Here is an 18,379-nt window from a genome sequence, read left to right on the forward strand (position 1 = left end):
TCCCATTACCAATTTTTTTTTCTCCTTCTTCCGTTCTGTAATCTTACACTGAACTTAATTTGACATATTTTTTAACTGCTTTTTACTCTTAGATTTAAAAGCACTTATATTTAACTTAAAATTACATATATTCAATCACTTAAGATATTTTTTTTCCTTTATCGTGAGAGTAAACTCAGTTTTTCAAGGTCAAAGTAATTTCTTTCTGTCAGTGTTATGGTTCCAAATACATCCATAGGATTTGTCATTACTTTGCTGTTTAACAACAAGTTATAATACAAGTTTTTGCCCAGGATCAAACTAATAATTTAAAATGTCTATTTAATGCTCTGGTAAAAAATGGAGAAAAGCTTCTACTCTTCAGGCTTTGGTCATAAAACAGCTGTTTTTGTCAGTGACACTTCTTCAATGGTTCTATCTGCCCTCTTCATATTCATGTTTATTTTTTAACTGTATTTGGCGCTCAATGCCAAAAGCTTCCCTCTTCTGTTTAGCAACTGGCAACAATTTCTATAAAATATTATTTTATCTAGTAATAATTGTATCAGAAAAAACTAGGACAAGCTGTTAGTGCAAGGTGGTTTACCATAGATTTTTTCATAGATGTGAAGAGTAAAAGATACCATTGTAATGTCTCTGTCTTCTTGAGTGTCATGGGCCATGCCTAAGTTAGCCTGGTAGTAAATAAATCAGCTTAAACCTAGCTAGATTATACCTTGTATACATGTTCTCAGGCCAATCAGGACATGGAGAGCTTTTACTACCTTCCTGTTTGTGAGCATCATCTTTGTAATGAATTCACCTTATTTGTTTCTTATAACAGAGACTATGCATGTGACACTGGCTCTAAAGCCATAATATCCATGCTGTTCTAAAAAATAATGCCCAATAGGTAAGTGCTAAATCATAATAACATCCATGTAGTAGTAATATTTGCAGCTATCTAGTAGATAAATAATGCATCTTCTTCAAGTTTCCCATTAAGAAAGAGCAAAATAAGCAGCTGTCGGTTGTAAGGCTCTTTGTTGTCGCTGAGTTAATCATTAAGAGAAGTTTCTGGTAGCGTGATAGATTCTGCCATGGGTCTCTGCAGCATAACTCTAATGAAAAGAGACTTTGGACTATTTTTTGGATAGGCATAAAGTAGCAAATTACTGCTACTTTAGGGATTCTTCCTGCCCAAGCAATATTTCTTTGAATTGTAGCTTACAGTTTGCAAGTATGTATTCAGCTGTAAATATCAAACGTTATGGGGGACTTGTGCTATCTCTGATTTCATTTTGATTTATTAAAAGTCACTTCTTGTTTTTCAGCACTGAAAGATGTTACTGTAACATAGCAATTTGCCAGAGAAGTACAGTTTGTGCTATGAAGTTAAACCAGTTTTCTATCCAAGTCAGTCTCAGCTAGATGAAACTTCCAATGAAGATTGAGTATTTCTATTATCAAAGTAGAAGAACTGGGTATTAAACTTTTCATTTATCCTTGTCATTGGGTGCAATCACTGTTCAGAAGGAAGCTCTCCTTGTTATCTTTTAAGGACAAAAATATTATTAGATACTGTGGTTACCGTGCTTTAAAATATTATTCGCAAGACAGATCTTTGTAATGGTAGTAAACGTTTCAGTCTGGCTTTTCACTTTTGGCCTTGAATGTGGAACAGTGAGGAGGAAAAAGCAAACAATGCCATCAGTTGTACATGCTACTGATGTCGATTTTTCAGTAACTGTAGTATCAATGCATTTTAAAATGCCCAGCTGTTCAGCAAAGATTTCAAAGAGAGCCAACTAAAAGTCATGGTTCTTAGGTTAATCTTTTATTTGTCTAAAGGCTGAAGAAAGCTGTTTACCTCTGTGATATGAACTGCAATCATCTTTAAAATAATTGACAAATTAATCCCCTCACAGCACTGCAGTTGTAAAGGTGTTAGTTTTAGCTGGGTTTGTCTGATTACCTTGTCTTACGAAGAATAAAGGTGCTAATTTTGAAGTCTCAGATTTAAGAGGGACATTCCAGAACCAACCATCTTGTATGTTTTTATTATTGGTCCCAACTCTGCAATGTTATCTTTGCAAAAGAAGGCTAAAATTAATTCTTTTGCTGGTGATGTATGTGAAGACATACAGTGCTTTTACCTTTTGGAAAAGGGGACATATAGGAGTAATTGATCTACCTGCAATATGGAATAATTAGTATTTTTTCCTCATCTTTAGTCATGTTATCTATTACTTTTCATTGCAGACCTATTGATAGCAACCATACAGTGCAAGTTCATTTCAGTAGTTGATTGTGGAGTTACTACTTAGTGTTTTTAAATATCTCCGTAACTGTACCATTAATTAATTAACAGATGTAATCCATTTTCATTTTCCAAAGCAAAAAAATCTCACGTTTTTAAATGTATGTCTGCTTGAGCAACTTTGAGTAAATAGCTTCTATTTCAGGTTAGAAATCTGTTACTCTGTGCAGCATTTTGTTTAATCAGGATGATAAAACTTCTTCCTTTACAATGAAATCGAAGCAGGGGGTTTGATTTGGGTTTTTTCCATTCTCTAACAGACGTTACATTCTGTATATTTATTTTGTGGAAAATGCAGCCAAACCTATAGTAGCAATGAGGAGTCCCATCCTGCAGGCCCACCCAGGAGTCCAAAGTTTCTCCATTCTTCTAGCTTGCCTAATGCTACCCTTTTCATTCACTTTCTGCATATCACAGGTTCTGTTCTTCCATTGCAGGTGAACGAGGCCACGGTGGAGCAGCTGGTGCAGCAATATCCACATATAACCTTCAGCACTGTGCTGCAAGACTGCAAGAGGACACTGGAGCGGGCTTACCAAATGGGCTGGACACCCAATATGTCTTCTGGCTCCTAACCTTCTGTACCAACATGTTCCATTCTGCTGCATTCAGTAGATCTAATGGGGATTGCAGAAGGGTTTATTACCTTTCATATGATGCAATATAGTTGTGAGTTTACAGAGGTTACAGTAAAATGGCAAAAGCTGTACACTGACTTTAATGTACTGTACAACTAAGTACAAATACTGAAGCAAAACTTTAGAAATGCATTGTGGTTTTGTTTGCATAAAAGTTATAAAAGGCTTTGGCAAATCTCTTGAAGTGGATTCATACTAGTTCTCTGGATAGTTTGAGTTATAGATGTTAAGCTTGTTTTCCTCTGTTTACTTTGCCTTGGTCATGTGTGTTTCCTTTGATCTGTAAATGGTAACTCAGTGCTAGCACCAGTGCAGTTGATCAGCAGAGGCCTGTGTTGAAACTGGGAACTAAACTTGATGATTTTATTTACTAAAGCTATGCCAGAGGTTTTGAGATACACAGTAATAAGAAAATCTAAGAAAATCTAGTGAATTACCATTTTTTATCAGCATTTTATCAACATTTTTATCAACATTTTCCTTTTTTTTTTTAATATTAGAAACTGTAGCAATTTAAAAATCTTTCCACCTTGACATTTTAATCATGAGTAATGGTGCTCACCCTAACAATAAAAAACAGCTACTTCATGACGACAAAAAATAACTGAATACACCAACTATCAGAAATAAGTTGCCAATGCTTATTATATTTGGCTGAAAAAAATTACTCTCTATTGTAAATTAACTTGTCTTCTCTGACTATGCTGTTCTGTTGATAAATTGGAAAATTCAGATTAATGTCAGTCAATAACAGGATTCCTCTCATTCCCTGTGTGGTTTTATTTTAGAATGGATCTTACAATGCAAGTAGTGCTTACTTTGAGAAGGCCATCTAAACATGAGCCCCATCATGGGTACCATTTTATAGGATCAGATCCTTCTTACTACAGTGTGTGCAAGGCACTACCCAAATTAAACAGAAAAAAATTGTTTTATTTTCTTTGTGGGACCTTTATGATTTAAAACCAAACAGCAACCAAGTACCACACAGCCTCTCTCTCATTCTCTCACATATTGCATTCTAAGGAGTTAAATTTGAGCAGAGAATTGTGAAAATACAGACATTGCAGCTTCAGTTTGGAGTTGCCTTAACCTTTAGAGTATTACAATTTGGTTAAGAATGTTGGCAGGTGTGTAACACTGGATATTTGTTTTTCAAAGGTTACAGCATTTTAATCCAAACTATTAAATACTTAAGCTTCAGCTGAAAAGTTGCCATTATTGTCAAAATGTTTTGCTAATCCAGAAGGCCTAATGCACCATAACATAGAAGCTTGTTTAGTATGGCTGTATAACTCTGTAAAGCTATTTGTTGATTTCCATAGCATAATTTTTTACAACAGAAACATCAGCTCATGTTACTTCCAGTGAGGATGTTGAATGTTTTCTTATTAGACTTTTCAAAATGGGGATGAACTAATTTCTCTGGAAAAAAAATATATATCGTAAAGATTTTGTTTAAAATAAGTGGTAAATACTTGTGGACATGTGTAATGCTATGCTGTTTATTTACTCCAAAATGGCAACAATATTTTAAGAATAAAGCTAGTGAATTATATTGCAGATATAGTACAGAATCTTAGTCAATTTTCTTTTAATGTCTCTTCATGAGTGCATTAAATGCACTCATGTGAGTAGTGTTCACACAATTTGTAAGTTTCTATTTTTTTGTGAGACCTTTGATCTTGCAATAAATTGTAATAAAATAAGAAAGACGTGATGTTTTCTGTTTATCTGTAACAGATAACTGTACTTAGACTGTACTAACAGAGAGACTGAAATCCCCATCGGGGAATAGAGAGAACTCACCTGGACATGATCCTTAGTAAACTGGCCCTCCTGTGACTGACAGAGTTTAACTAGATGACATCCAGAGATCTTTTTCAATCTAAAATGTATTGTAACTCTACGGATTTTTTAAAATATGGGCCTGGTTGGTCATCTCTTTTAATTTCTGTCATTTAAATCACTTCCAGTAGTTTTGCCTTTTACTGACTATTCATTTCTCAGTTTTATGAACATACTAATCTATAGATCTCACAGTGACTAATTAATTGCAGTTTTATGTGGTATAAGAACTAATGGAAATAAATTTTTCTGACTGCTGTGTTGACACAGATAGTTCCTTAATTTCCTAGTAGTTTTGGAGGAATAAATAATACTGCATGCTCCTTCATCTTTGACATATCATGCAGGGGAAATGTCATTCTGGTGGAAGAAAAGCTACTGCCACTTCTAAAAATAAAAACTACCCCTGTTTTCTCATATACAAAACTTAGAGTGAACTCAAAAAACTCATAGGCAGCTTCTGGATTCCCTAGGTCCAAAAGGCCTACTTTACTAGAAAAAAACGTCCTTTTTTCCTTAAAATTCTTTGTGGAAACTGCTGTTAAGATAGAGTAACCTGTGGCTCAACACTTGTCTTATCAGAAACATTTCTAGGATGGACCTGTTCAGCCTGCAGGAAAGGCTAAGACAAACTCTTAAGTGTTTTCTTAATTAAGGGGTAGATGTTTGTAGGAGAAAGACAGATAATGTTTCTTTTCAGTCATTCACTCTTTAAATCCAGGTGTAATTAAAGCTTAAAATTAACTCAGTTCACCTGGTGGTCATTTCACCCATCTCTCACCACCTAAAGGCTAAGTGGAGGGGAGTGTTGTCGTGCAGTTTGTCTCACCAGGGGGAATGGCTACTGTGATGTTTCTCATGCAGATTCAAATTCACTCTGCCCAGGCTTCCAGATTAGTGGGAAATTTAGTGAAATGCCAAATCCAAGATGGCATACCTCTGTTCTCAGCAGGTGCTCTGTGTACCACTAGGCATATTCTAGTAATCTTTGAACAGAGACGAAGTGTATTTCTCTTAAAAATAATGAAACTGTAGTTGAGCCAGTTATGCCTCATCAGATGAGATGAGTATCTTCAGGCTTACATGTGAATGTCCTTATACCCTAGGTGGGAGTTTTACACTTGAGCCAGCTGTGCAAGGGGTATGTATGGACATGTCAAAAAGTTTGTCCCACTTCACATGATCTACTTCTTATCAGCCTCCTCTGTTACCTGGTTCAAACCCAGCTTTCTGCCAAACAAAGATTGGTTTGTTGTGGCCATCCTCTGCTCGTGGTCATCCTCCACTGGCTCACCCTCTCTGCACCTTGGCTGTTCTTTTGCCACCACACACTGAAAACTCTCCTTCCCTTTTTGGTTGGGGGTGCAAATCTACCCCCAGCAAATCACCTGCTGCTTTTGCCCGGGGCTGATTGAGACATTAACCTTTAACATTTCGGTGTCTCATGCTCCCCAGCAAAGGATGGACATGGAACTGTTGAAGCAAGTCCAGAGGAGGCCACCAGGATGATGAGAAGGATGGAGCACCTTTTCTTTGAGGAAAGGCTGGAAGAATTGGGATTGCTCAACCAAAAAAAGAGAAAGCTTCAGGATGAGGTAGATCTGACCTTCCAGTACCTGAAGGAGGCCCACATAAAAGATGGAGAATAACTTTTTACAAGATCATATAGTGACAGGTCAAGGGAGATAGTTTCAAACTGAAGGAATACAGGTTTAGGTTAGATATAAAGAAGAAATTATTTACTGTAAGGGTGGTGAAGCACTAGAACAGGTTGGCCAGAACAGCTGTGTATGCCCCATCAAGAGGGCATTGAAGTCAAGAGGGAGTTCTGGGCAACTTGCTCTCTGCCAGTGTTAGAGGGATTTGAGCCAAGTGATCTTTAAGACCTGGTCCAACTCAAGATATTGTTTGATTCTATGAAAACATGTCATCCCATTTAAATGAGAAAATAGACCTACTAAAATAATTACCAAAAAGTTAATTTTTTCAGGCTCTCAGCTGGGTTCCTCATGAGCTCAATGATGTCCATCCAGATTATCAAGATAAATATGGCCTTGGTGATGCTTCTTAAACTGTGGTGTTGACAGGTGCAAAATCAAGAGAAGCAAGAGGTCACGTACACAGTGGTTTTATGAAAACGGAACTCCAAAGCAAGCTTTCTTCAGGTCACAGGATCTTGAACAAGAAAAGGAACATCTAATAAATAATTAGGATAGGATAGGATAGGATAGGATAGGATAGGATAGGATAGGATAGGATAGGATAGGAAAGGAAACATTATTTCTGTTGGAAAGCACCTATATGACTAACTAGTCCAAGTGTCTGACAGTGCTGAGTAAGAAAGGGCATTGTCCAAATTCCTCCTGAACACTGACAGTCTTGGGGCATTGGTCAGCTGCCCAGGAAGCCTGTGTAGTGTTTCACCACTCTCTTGGTAAGGAAATGGTTCCTAACAAAATAAAGTCTTGCAAAACAACAATGGTAAGAGCATGCATGAAAATAATATGATGATATCTAACCTTGTAAACATTCAGATTTGTATTTTAAAGCAGGTGAGGGTTTATGCTGCTTATTTATGAAACCCCATATTAACAGAGGGTCACTTTAAAGCAGATTCATTTAAAGAGTCCATTACAATAAAATATTTAAAGCAATGTTTACTTGCCTTCTGTAATTTTTTTTTTTTATTACAGCTTTCCCTCTGAGTGACCTGAGACATTGGCAGTATATATGTGACTGAGATTTTTATTTCAAGTTCTGATACACTTAGAAGCAGAGTTGTGGAGCTGTTATTTCAAACCAGACACCCTGGGCGATGCTCCAAGCTTGAGCATGTGCAATATACCATAGACTGGCACCAGTGAAAAACCAAATAATTCTTTGCAATAATAGCTGTGCTTTGCCAGTCTGAACAGGGTAGGTACACAGTCAAATTTTGTGACTCATATTATATGGGATCTTATGTTTCCAAGTCTTGTTTTACAAAAAGCCTCCCTGTGCTAGAGACTCTTGCATGTATTTTCCACACATTGTAGATTACATGAGTTGCTGAGGAACTGAAAAATTCAGATGTTCCTCTTGATCTTTGTCTCATTATGCTCAGATTAACACAAATAAATTGGCTGAATCACACACAGCATTGTGGCTGTGGTTGATTAACAGGAGATACCTTCACAAGCTAGATAGGTATTTCCATGGTAGCATGGAAATAAAAGTCTGTATGACAGCTACATCTTCACATATGTGAAAAAGAAACTGAGGCAAAAATTCTTTAATTTATGTTTAGGGATGGGTTTTGTTTTTTGTAAAGCCTGTCAGGATTATATAAGGTAAATCCAAGTGTTTCAGTATTACAAAGTTTTACTCATGGGTTATGTTTCAAATTTATTTGGGGGCAAAAATCAACAAAAACAGCCAGCTGAACTGTTTCCTCTTCAAGATTTGGGGAAGTCTTTCTATATATAGCTGATGAAAATGTTTGTTTTTAAATTAACATTTGAAGTCTTAAAATTAAAAATTTTACAAATGAGGATTATTGGGTATTTCCAGCTGCTGTAAAGTCATAAAGACTCCTGGACTGAAAATTTCATAATCTCATGTTTTCATCATGTACCCTATCGCAAACTGCTACAGCCTTTGGTGTTTTCAAAATACCAGCTTTTAGAGAAAGCTGCAAGGATACTCTCAGCAGCACTAACTCCCAGTGCACAGTTAACTTGTCCCAGGTGCCTTGCTTTGGCTTCTCCTTGAACCAAGATCAACATCTCAGTTCTTACTTTTGAAGGGCTAAAGAGTTGTCTTTGTGCTGTTGTTTTAATCTCTGGTCACTTCTCTGGACCACATTATATGAGTCATGGTCTCTGAAGCAATATAAACTAAACTCTGCTGTAAGGGATAGGCATTTTTTTCTCTAAGATAGGCAGTAGTATTTATACACAAAGCAAAATGCTTCATATCCTTTTTTCCTTGGAGACAAATGAGAAAGAAGTGTAGTGAACGTTAATCACCTTGCTTGAGACTTTCAAAGTTGTTCAAGTACTAAGGTCAATGAGAAAGCTAGAAAACAGAAAAAAATAATTTCCTGAAGAGAAACAAAGTAAGGATTTGCTTCTTGATTAGGGAGCAAATACACCTGGAAATCTTTAACAGCAACCAAAGAGGTTGTAGCTAAAGCAAAATTACCTTTTAATGACCTTGCAGAAGTTTGAAAAGAAGTCCAAAGTCCAAATGCCTTCATGATCTTCTCAACAGTAATAATGGAAGGGTTTGTTTCTTAGAAGTTGCCTTGGCTAGGCACTGTATTTTTCAGGACACAGCATTAGTTTCTGTGAATGCATTTCTCTCGGTAGCAAGAGCTGTGCCAGGAGCACAGCTGGACTCTCAGGTCACTCTGGCTGTCACTGGAATGCTCCTGGCCTGTGACTTGTGGCTGTAAAAGAGTTCAGTGCTAATGATGCCCAATATCCATCTCCTTAGGTGCCTTGGATGCAGCTGTGGCTTCCTGAGGGCAGGAGGGTTGAATGGCACAGGCATGAGTTGTCCAGTGTCTGTCAGCCTCAGCACTGGAGAGCTGTCCTGGGGAAATTCAATCTGCTCACACAGACACAGCCCCGTGACTCATCTGTTGTTTGCAGGGCGCGGTTATCTGTCAGAAGATGCTTCCCATGGGTCCCAGCTCACAGCCCTGCCCCTGCCAGCACTGCCCAGAGCCCCTTGCTGCTGCAGTGGATCTCACTCACTCCGTGCTGGGCAGCAGTCCCTTCCAGGCTTCCAGTGGAGCAGAGGCCAGGGAAAGCCCCTCACCCAGCCAGAAGCCACGGGCCCTCATGCAGGATCCCTCCTGCCTCTCTCCCTGGCTGCCAGGCAGACAAGAAAGGGGACTCCTGGTCTGGGGCAAGGCACCAAAGGTTCTGAACCAGGTGACAGAGGGTACAGGAGGCAGCATCACCATGAGGGTTCCTGGATACTAACAGAGCAGGAAACTGCTGGCAAACCAACCTGCAGCTTTATCCCCACAACTTGTTCATGAGTTGAGCTTTCCTGCCGTAGACCAGACTGTCTCCAATCACCTTTAGGGTCTGAATGAATCACTAGTTTTTAGCAAAATTTTCTAAGCACAGAACTTAAATTAAGGAATATTTATGTGTTTAGTTCTTAGATAATTCAACACTATAGATGTTGAAGTTCTTTTGCCAGCCTAAAGAGCAAATCACCTGTTGACCTTTCTGTTTGAATATATGCCACATCCTTTATGTTCTCTTGTGTATGGCTTCAGAAACAGTTAACAGCAGGAAGACTACTTGTATTGCATTAGCCAGAGATAGGAGAAAAACACATTTATGGATCAGTGTAATCCGGTCATTTGTTTATGGATGCAGAGTCCTTCAGGGGCTGTCACAAATTCCCAACTGTCTGTGAGAGCCAGATTTTGCAATTGCATCTCTGAGCTATCTGCAAGGCACGTAAAATTATATATATCCAGGCAGCTCTCTGTGACTTTGCATCTGCAAAGGATTGAGAACTCTTCCAGCAAGGATATACAGTAAATTAAGCTCTAGAAATATGCCCATGAAAAAATTGCCTCTGAAAAGTAAGTATTTTGGGTAAATCTTTCATGGGTGGAAATCTCCTTAGCAGAGGTAGAGTTGAGCAAATGCAGACAGCTGTTAAATACTGGAATTATTACCAAGCCTCAGAAACTTATTTTTCCCCACCTTTGTATGTTTGTGTCTCTTCTCATAATTTTTTTCAATGAAGTTAGGTTGGTATTCTAGAAAACAGGAGAGAAATATCACGTCTGAATCCACTTAAAAACAGACACAGACAAAAACAAACAAACAAAATGAAGCAAAACCCACCAAATCTATCTAACTTTTAAAGTGTTCTACCATACAATGTATCATGGCATAAGGGTAAGATCTGGTACTTGGCAGAAACAAAGATGCCTTTGGGTAGGATCTATGTAGGATCTTTGCCAACAGGACAGAATAGGTTTGGGAAGTGGCAATGGCAACAAGAAAGGAAGAGAAATTTTCTGTAAGATCAGCACATCTCTTTGTTTCTAGTCTGGGAAATTGCCCTTTATGCGTGAAAATGTGAGAATAAGAGAAGTAGATGAATGGGAAACAAACAAATAAACAAACTCACAAACAAAAACCCACCCTTGATACAGATAGTGACTAAAGGGTAACTCTTTGCATCATCAGGATATAATAGAGAAGAGCCATGGGTATAGGAGAAAGGGTAAGAATTTCAAAAGCCTCTGCATTTATATGAGTAAATCCTTGGGGCATATTGGATGTTTAACAGGAGGTGACCATATACTGTTATGATAAAGGCCACAGAAACTTCTCTTTTGTAAGTCAGGTTTGCATCAATAAAAGCAAAAATAAGGACTTCTCACTGCCTGTACATCTGTCCTTTCCTCCCCTTGTTTGGTGCTGTCTAATAAAGGGAAAAGTCTTTCTCCTGACAGAAAGCACAAGTGAAATAAATGAGAAACAAGTGATTCGTAGATCGTGCTTCCTTTTAGGATGTCTGCAAAACCACTAGCCTAACTTGCTGGCAGCTACATTTCAAGGACTGTTATTTAATGTGTTGGCCTGCCTGGAGTCACCCCTGAAGTATTTTAACTGCAGTCTTCAAGACTCTTAAACTCACATCTAAATCCATTGATACTGCACTGGCATTTTTAAATCAGTTAGCTAAAACACAGCATGGAGGCCACTTCATTGTCATTATAGTGATCTATGTTCTTACATATGTGTTAATGAGATTTATCATATTGGTTACACCTTGTTCTTGACCCTTTGCTTGGAAGATACTTACTGTTAAGTACTAAGTACTCAGAATTAACATTTGTACTAGCATCAGTAGCAGGGCTAACACTCAGTAATACTGAATCTCCTTTGTAGCTGAAGTCACAAAGCATTAAGATCCACCAAAAGCTTATATAAAACAGTAGAACTGCTACCATTCTAATTTTGAGCGGACTTTGACTTTATTCTCTTAAATAAAAGTGCCCATAGATGCATAGGGTATCTCTGAAAATTGTGTGATCTATTGTAGTCTCCAAGTGAACAACATACAGGAGCTGGAAGCTGGAATCACTAGCCATTGTGTGCCACCTCTGCTCTTGGATCGAGGGATCAGGCTTGAGGGAGCTGCTGAGGGCTCACCATCCAATGATCCTTCAAAATGGAGATATGGATTTGTGTCCCCTTGGCCTCCATTACAGTGTCAAAACTAACCTCTGTACTCCTTAGGTCAGATTTTGCCCTTTTAATGTAAATAGTCTGACTTGTGGACCCACCTAAAGTTCCACCAACACAGGTTATCTACTATTGAGTCTAACCTGAGTTACATCAATTTCTGCAGACTGAGGAAGTTGAAGTTTTTAAAGTCTGTTAAAAGCGTAGCTTGTATAAAGTTCTGGGTGGTGAAAAGAGCAACAAGGTCTTTCTCAGGTCAGTCAGAAAGTGAGAATAGAGTTAATACTACTTTTTACAAGTTTCCAGTGAACCTTAACAGTAGCTTATACAAAAGAAAATATTTAGAAATTATTGCACTGCTAAAATGCAGCTATCTCTGATAGCAGTGAAGACCTGGTTCTAAAGTAGGTATTTAATGTAAATTACAGTTAACCTTTACCTTAAATCTTCAAACCAAGAACATGGTATTAATCAAGACAGAACTTTTTAACATGCTATCTTTTCAAGCAGTTGGTTGTATTTTATCAAGAGCTGTTGACACTACAATATTAATACTTCCAACAAAACTAACAAAAGACCATCAGAATTTGATGTCTTTTATATTTTAAGTGGTTACAGAAGTAAGCCTACCCCCAGTATGTTCTAACAAGAATGGTAGAAAATCACTTAGTCCTTTCTGAATGAAAAAAAATTAACTGTTTGCTTCTGCTCTCTTCCTAGATGCAATTTCTTCTTCATATGCAGTTCCCCTCTCCCCCCAAAAAATTCACTATCATTCATCTTAGTATATCATTCCTCATTCCTTACTATATAAAATTAATGTTGATCTCTCACCTTCAATCTGTTCAATAGAAAAATCGAATAATAAAATGGAAAACCAGCAAAGAACCTGATACCTGAATAAGGCAAAGAGCTTCATTCCACTGAAATCAACAAGTACAAGACACCTCAGCAGCAAGATACATGACATGATCCACACCTACTCCAGATCAATAGCAGACAGACTACTGTGGCAGTCGTGATGTTCTCTATGAGCTTGCTGGTTAACAGAAGGTGTTTAGGGAAAATGAACCTGTTAAATAATATTTCTGGGCATTTGCGCTGTAACACTCATCAATCTCAATGAGTCTTGGCACTTGAGTTTAATTGATAGGCCACATTCCTGCTGCTCTTTCTGCTCAGAGTCCTTCACTTCAGACTTCAAATATAACAGATCTGGGGGAAAATTAATCTTTTATTTCAATGGTGCATCTAATAAAATAATGAAGACAGAAAATCCCAAATTCTCTTCTTTGACCATCTGCAGTTCCGTCTCTCCCTCTTAAATTCTGTTCTACCTATCTTCAAAGTTAAATTTCTTTCATCCCTTGCATTATTTAGCATCTTCCCTTCCTATTCTATTCCCACTCCACTTCCCCAAGGAAAAAAAATGACATATAGGGTCAGTTCAGTACAGTAGTATATCTTCCATTTTGAATACTTCTCTGTTTCACTTTGTGGCCCATGGCTGTGAAAAGTGGCATGGTTTCATGTTCCTAATAAAATAAAAATTACAGTGTGCTGCTTTTGCTACCATTTCTTCATCCCCTAAACCATAAAAACAATAGACCTTTGCCTCAGAGAAATCATCATGGCAATTAATTTGGTGACATGTAGCAAGATGAGCATTTTTCTCTTTTTTAACCTCACAAACCTTCTCTATTTCCAATCAAAATTTTAAACTAATCTTTCTGCAGCATTTACACTGACAAGCAAGTGGGCTTTTAATAATTTACCCATGTTGCTGCAAAGAGGCGGGGAAGGACTGCAAGTTTAAAACACAAAGGAGAAAAGTTAATTTAAAGTGATGTTTGGTAAAAAGTCCCCTTTGAGATCCTGTTGTGTAATTGAACAGATTAAGAGAACTGACAGTAACTTCACGGTATGCCTAAGTGGAGGTCTCTACGGGTCAGCTCTCGGATCTTGTGCCGACACGTTAAACAAGTTTGTCAATTTTCCATCAGATTGATTTTTCTCACAGGTCTGGAAGCCTCGTCTCATTTCATCTTATTTCCACAGGGGTTCTTAACATTGCAAACTGCCATTTACTTTTGTCTCAAAGTGTGAGGAATGATTTTTATCTCTGAGTGGCAATCACGACAGGCAGCTCCAGCACTGCTTATAATGTTGCACATTGTCCTTCCTTACCAACTGGGGTTTCTTTTGTGTTTTTCCCCTCTTTGGGAATGATGTGGATTTTTAGAATACATTCAAAATAATTATTAACAGAATGTACTTAGGGCAGATGTCTATAGTCTCTGAAGTGAACAAAAAAAGCAACAGAAACCGTGGGGTTTTTTCTTTGCTGTTTTCAGCATAATGAGAGGTCAGCTTGAGAAAATATGATGTCTCTGGGAAGGTCACAGGGAAGAGTATTAACCTCTCTTTACATTTCCATGAGTATTGTCCCCTCCTGTTAATGTCAAGGGAAGTTATGTGCACAAAATAGAGAGCATGCTTCTGAATAGGTTAATGCTGCTGAAGATTATAATGATATATATTTGAATTAATTGCACTAATGACAAGAATCGACTCTTTCTCCACACCAAGTTAAATAAGTGCAAAATTTGTCTGAAAGCCTGTGGGACCTGGTGGTATTCTCAGATGGATTGTACAAACATGCAGTCCCCTTGACACAAATTAAGCTACTAGGAACTTAACCACTTGGTTGACCTAATGACCTCTTGATGAAAGAAGAATGCCATTTATATCAGTGGTATGAGGGTGAAATCTTAGGACACCCCAAACTCCATGTTCTCTTGCCTCCACATCTGGTAGTCCTTTCCACTTGTGAAAACTGGCTGAATTCAATCATTTAAACCATAATTACTCTCACACTCTTCATAAGAATTTCTCACAAATATCAGCATCTAAGACAGATACAAAGCAACGAGCCTAGTTTTGAATTTCCCTGATGCTAGCTACACAGTCTTGCCAAAAACACGGAAAGATTCATCATCCCTTCTTTTGGAGTCTTGTGCTATGTCCGAGTTTCAATACAGGTGCAAGTAAGTTCCATTAATTTTTCTCCAAAATGTGATACGCTCAACCTAATTAAGTGATCAAAGACAATGTGGAAGTTACCAAATCATTTGATAATAAGCAGTTCATCACTTCTGTAAAATATTTGCCACTATTTGGAAACCTCTATAGAAAATATGAAAAGAAAAAAAAAACTAAATCAAAACAACAAAACAGACCTTGTAGTGATGATTTTTGCTGCTAGTATGACTGGACAGGAAAGGAATTGGAACTGGTGGTCCATGGGGTACCTCTAACCCAGAAGGGAGCAATGGATGCCAGCCCAGCCCTACACAGCTGGCACGGGAGACAACAATCCCTGATGGGCCAGGTGTGCCTGCAGCTGCACTGGCTGCTCACAGGGCAAGGAAGGGGGTGGGTAACCCAGGAAAGCCCCTGGGAGCCTCATAGCTGAAGCCACATCAGGCTGATTCTTCACCTCAGACTGTGGAAGGGGTGGTGCAGACCACACCACAACTTATGAGGGGCATGGTGGGGAGGATGGGGAGATGCCCTTGGGGTCAGTCCATGGGGGCTGGAGGTTGGGAGGCCATGACAGAGGCTCGGGGAACAGGGTCGTGTTGAGGAAGTGAGGGACTGGCAAAGAGCTGGGTGTTGAGTGTTTCTGCCCTTTCTTCTGCCTTCTCTCTTTCCTTGTTGAACTTTTTGTGGACAGTAATATCCAAGGGTGCTTTTGCTGGGAGAGACAACAATCTGGACAGCTCTAGATGTCCTCAAGCCATTGACTTGGCAGAGGGAAGTGTGTTCAATGAGTTAAGCTTAAAACCCTGTACTGTATATCACTCATTACAGAAAAAAATGGATCTCTAATACAGATTTTTATTAATTGTTATTTCTGTACTTCCATTTTGCATTCCTCATTACAGCTGATAGGCAAGCCCCCAAATAAGAGCAAAATTCTTTAATTTCCATATTATATCTGAGTTACTCAATCACAGCGAATAAGGGAAGAGGTTTTTTGTGCCAATAGTGTTGTTCATGACAGTTCAGTTTGGTTTGCATAGGTTGGCTCAGCCTATCTAATTTTTTGGCAAACTCTCTAGAGAGACTCCTGAGCAAGCGCTTCCTTTTTGCCTTGTTGCAGATTAATCTGAAAACACACAACAGCAGACTGTGTTGGTAGAAGGGCATGTAAACAAGTATTTACAGGCTTTTGATCATGGTGTAGATACCCCAAGCAACACTGCCAGAAATGGCCGTCTATCACCTAAGTGGTTTAGTGAGATGATGTGCGATGGTTAAATGAGATTCAAAATATAAAGCCAGTTTTTTTCAGCTCTTATTAGCTTCTGTGTAAACACTTCCTGAAAGCTGAGACTTCACCATGTGAATGAGGCACAACTGCCCCTGCATCCAGGCTGGCAAAATGATATGGCTCAGCACAGCAGCTCCAGCTCTGCCAGCCCTCCCGGGAGTTTGGGTTCCCCAGTCCTCTTTTCCTCTCCAGCCTACATGGAAAAAGTCCCCTTTCCCTGTGACCATGCAATAGCAGTAAGAAGACTTTCTGACCAGGTCCTGGTCTGAATTGTAAGAAGTAGAGAATTTTTTCGTGTGTACTCCATTTCTATATCTGAAAGAGAAAATCACAGTCTTTTTGATATTTAGGCATCTCAACCCTGGCACAAGTGTTTAAAAATCTTACAAGTTCACTGCAAAGTTAGCTTAATAGACACTTCTCATAATTAAATATTTTAGACATCTTAAATTTTTTCATAATTCCAACAATAATTACATCACAATATGGATTAATTTCTTGTCACATCCAATTTTTTTGTTGCAAGATATTTTGAAGGAGTGAAACACAAAAACAAGTTGCTGACATTTGTAAACTCTCCCTTTTGTTGTACACACAAACATAAAATAGCTGACATTTGGCTCTTTCATCCTCTCTTCCCTGCTTGTTCAGTGCAAATATTATCCAGACAGACGTGTTAAACAAATATCATAGTATCTACAAACAAGGATATATAAATCTCATTGTCCTGGTCAGCAGCTCAGGATCAAACTATCCTCCTAAGCCATTCTGATCTTCAAATGACCTTGAGCTAATTGCTTTCCTACACTGTTACATGAAGGTGACTATACTTCCTAATCTCACACACTTTATTTATTTATAGGTACCAGTACTGTATCAATACCATAAAGGTAACCTTTAAATTGTATTTGTATCATTTTATGAGATGGAATTGCAGGATTATTTATAAGCTACTTTGTGATTATTTTCTGGTTACTGTTTTTGTATGAATGTAAACATGATATAATGAGTTTTTTCATCTGTCTTTTTGGGATGGAATAGGGTGCTGAAACTGACAATTTTCTGATCAATGACAGAACTACAACCACTTTGAAAAATATCAGGAGCTATGCCTTTTACAATTCCATACTTCCTAATACAAATGTACTCAGCTATGCATTTCTTCAGAATGTGTGTCTTAGTTCTATCGTATTTTAAATAATATTGCAAGAGAGTTGGCTAGTACTTATAGTGTGTCTGTCCTCTGCTTTCATTGCTGAATACTAAATGTTTCAGTCTCTGAAGACCCCTTTAAATGACTGTACAGCTATATTTTTTTCTTTAATACTTTTGTTGGCATATGGAAATGCAGGTAACCAGAAAAGCTTACAGTTTGCTTTAATGACAAGTTACCTGAAGTTGTACAATGGCCTCTGTGTTGACTTCTCTAAGCCCAGTCAATGCTCAGCATATCCCAGGATCAAACCCCTGATGAGAATGGAGTGAATTGATTCACTGTTTCCTGCTTTCTTATTGAATGCTTTTATATTCTTTCATAAACTAGTAAAACTCCAACCATATAAAATTAAGAGGTCATGGTGAAATGACCGAAGCAGCTAATTTGAAAAGCCACTGCATACTTTAAGGCCCTGATTCAAGGGCATCTATCAATACTGTGGATACTGCTTAATCATGAAATCAATACTTCAAATCAAGCACACGTGCTTACCACTTGGCCAGGAGCTGATTTGCAATAGCATTTCCATAGTGTTTAAGAACAAAGTATTAACTTGCTTTGAAACATTTTCTAATTGTCTTAGAGCTCAAACCTCTACAGGGCTGCTTTGCCCTGATGAGTCTCAGAATAATCTGAAGAGATTTCTACCAATTGTGATTTTGGAATGTGTGGATAGGGGTAACATTTGGCAAAACATTTGGCTATAATCAAGTTTGCAAACCTTGGCTTCCAGACATCTTCTGTAATCAGACACAGGTGACAGCGGAGAGCAAAGACAACAAAGTCTCAGCAGACGTTTTGAGCCTCTGCTGAAATATCACCTGCAAGTGC

The 18,379-nt window shown here is 38.2% G+C and overlaps 1 protein-coding gene across 1 annotated transcript in view; it reads left to right on the forward strand.

Annotated features, from left to right (window-relative positions):
• Positions 1-3,697, forward strand: part of FBXL17 (F-box and leucine rich repeat protein 17) — a gene marked incomplete at its 5' end in the record, with an annotated part of 269,863 nt that extends 266,166 nt beyond the window's left edge. Inside the window, one exon of the mRNA XM_083884234.1 lies at positions 2,737-3,697. Coding sequence (XP_083740360.1) covers positions 2,737-2,874 — 138 coding nt within the window. The 3' untranslated portion in view covers positions 2,875-3,697. The remainder of the gene's footprint in view (positions 1-2,736) is intronic.
• Positions 3,698-18,379: the final 14,682 nt, after the last annotated feature.

Source organism: Zosterops lateralis (assembly GCF_965231275.1).
Source record: "Zosterops lateralis genome assembly, chromosome: Z".
NCBI lineage: Eukaryota > Metazoa > Chordata > Aves > Passeriformes > Zosteropidae > Zosterops > Zosterops lateralis.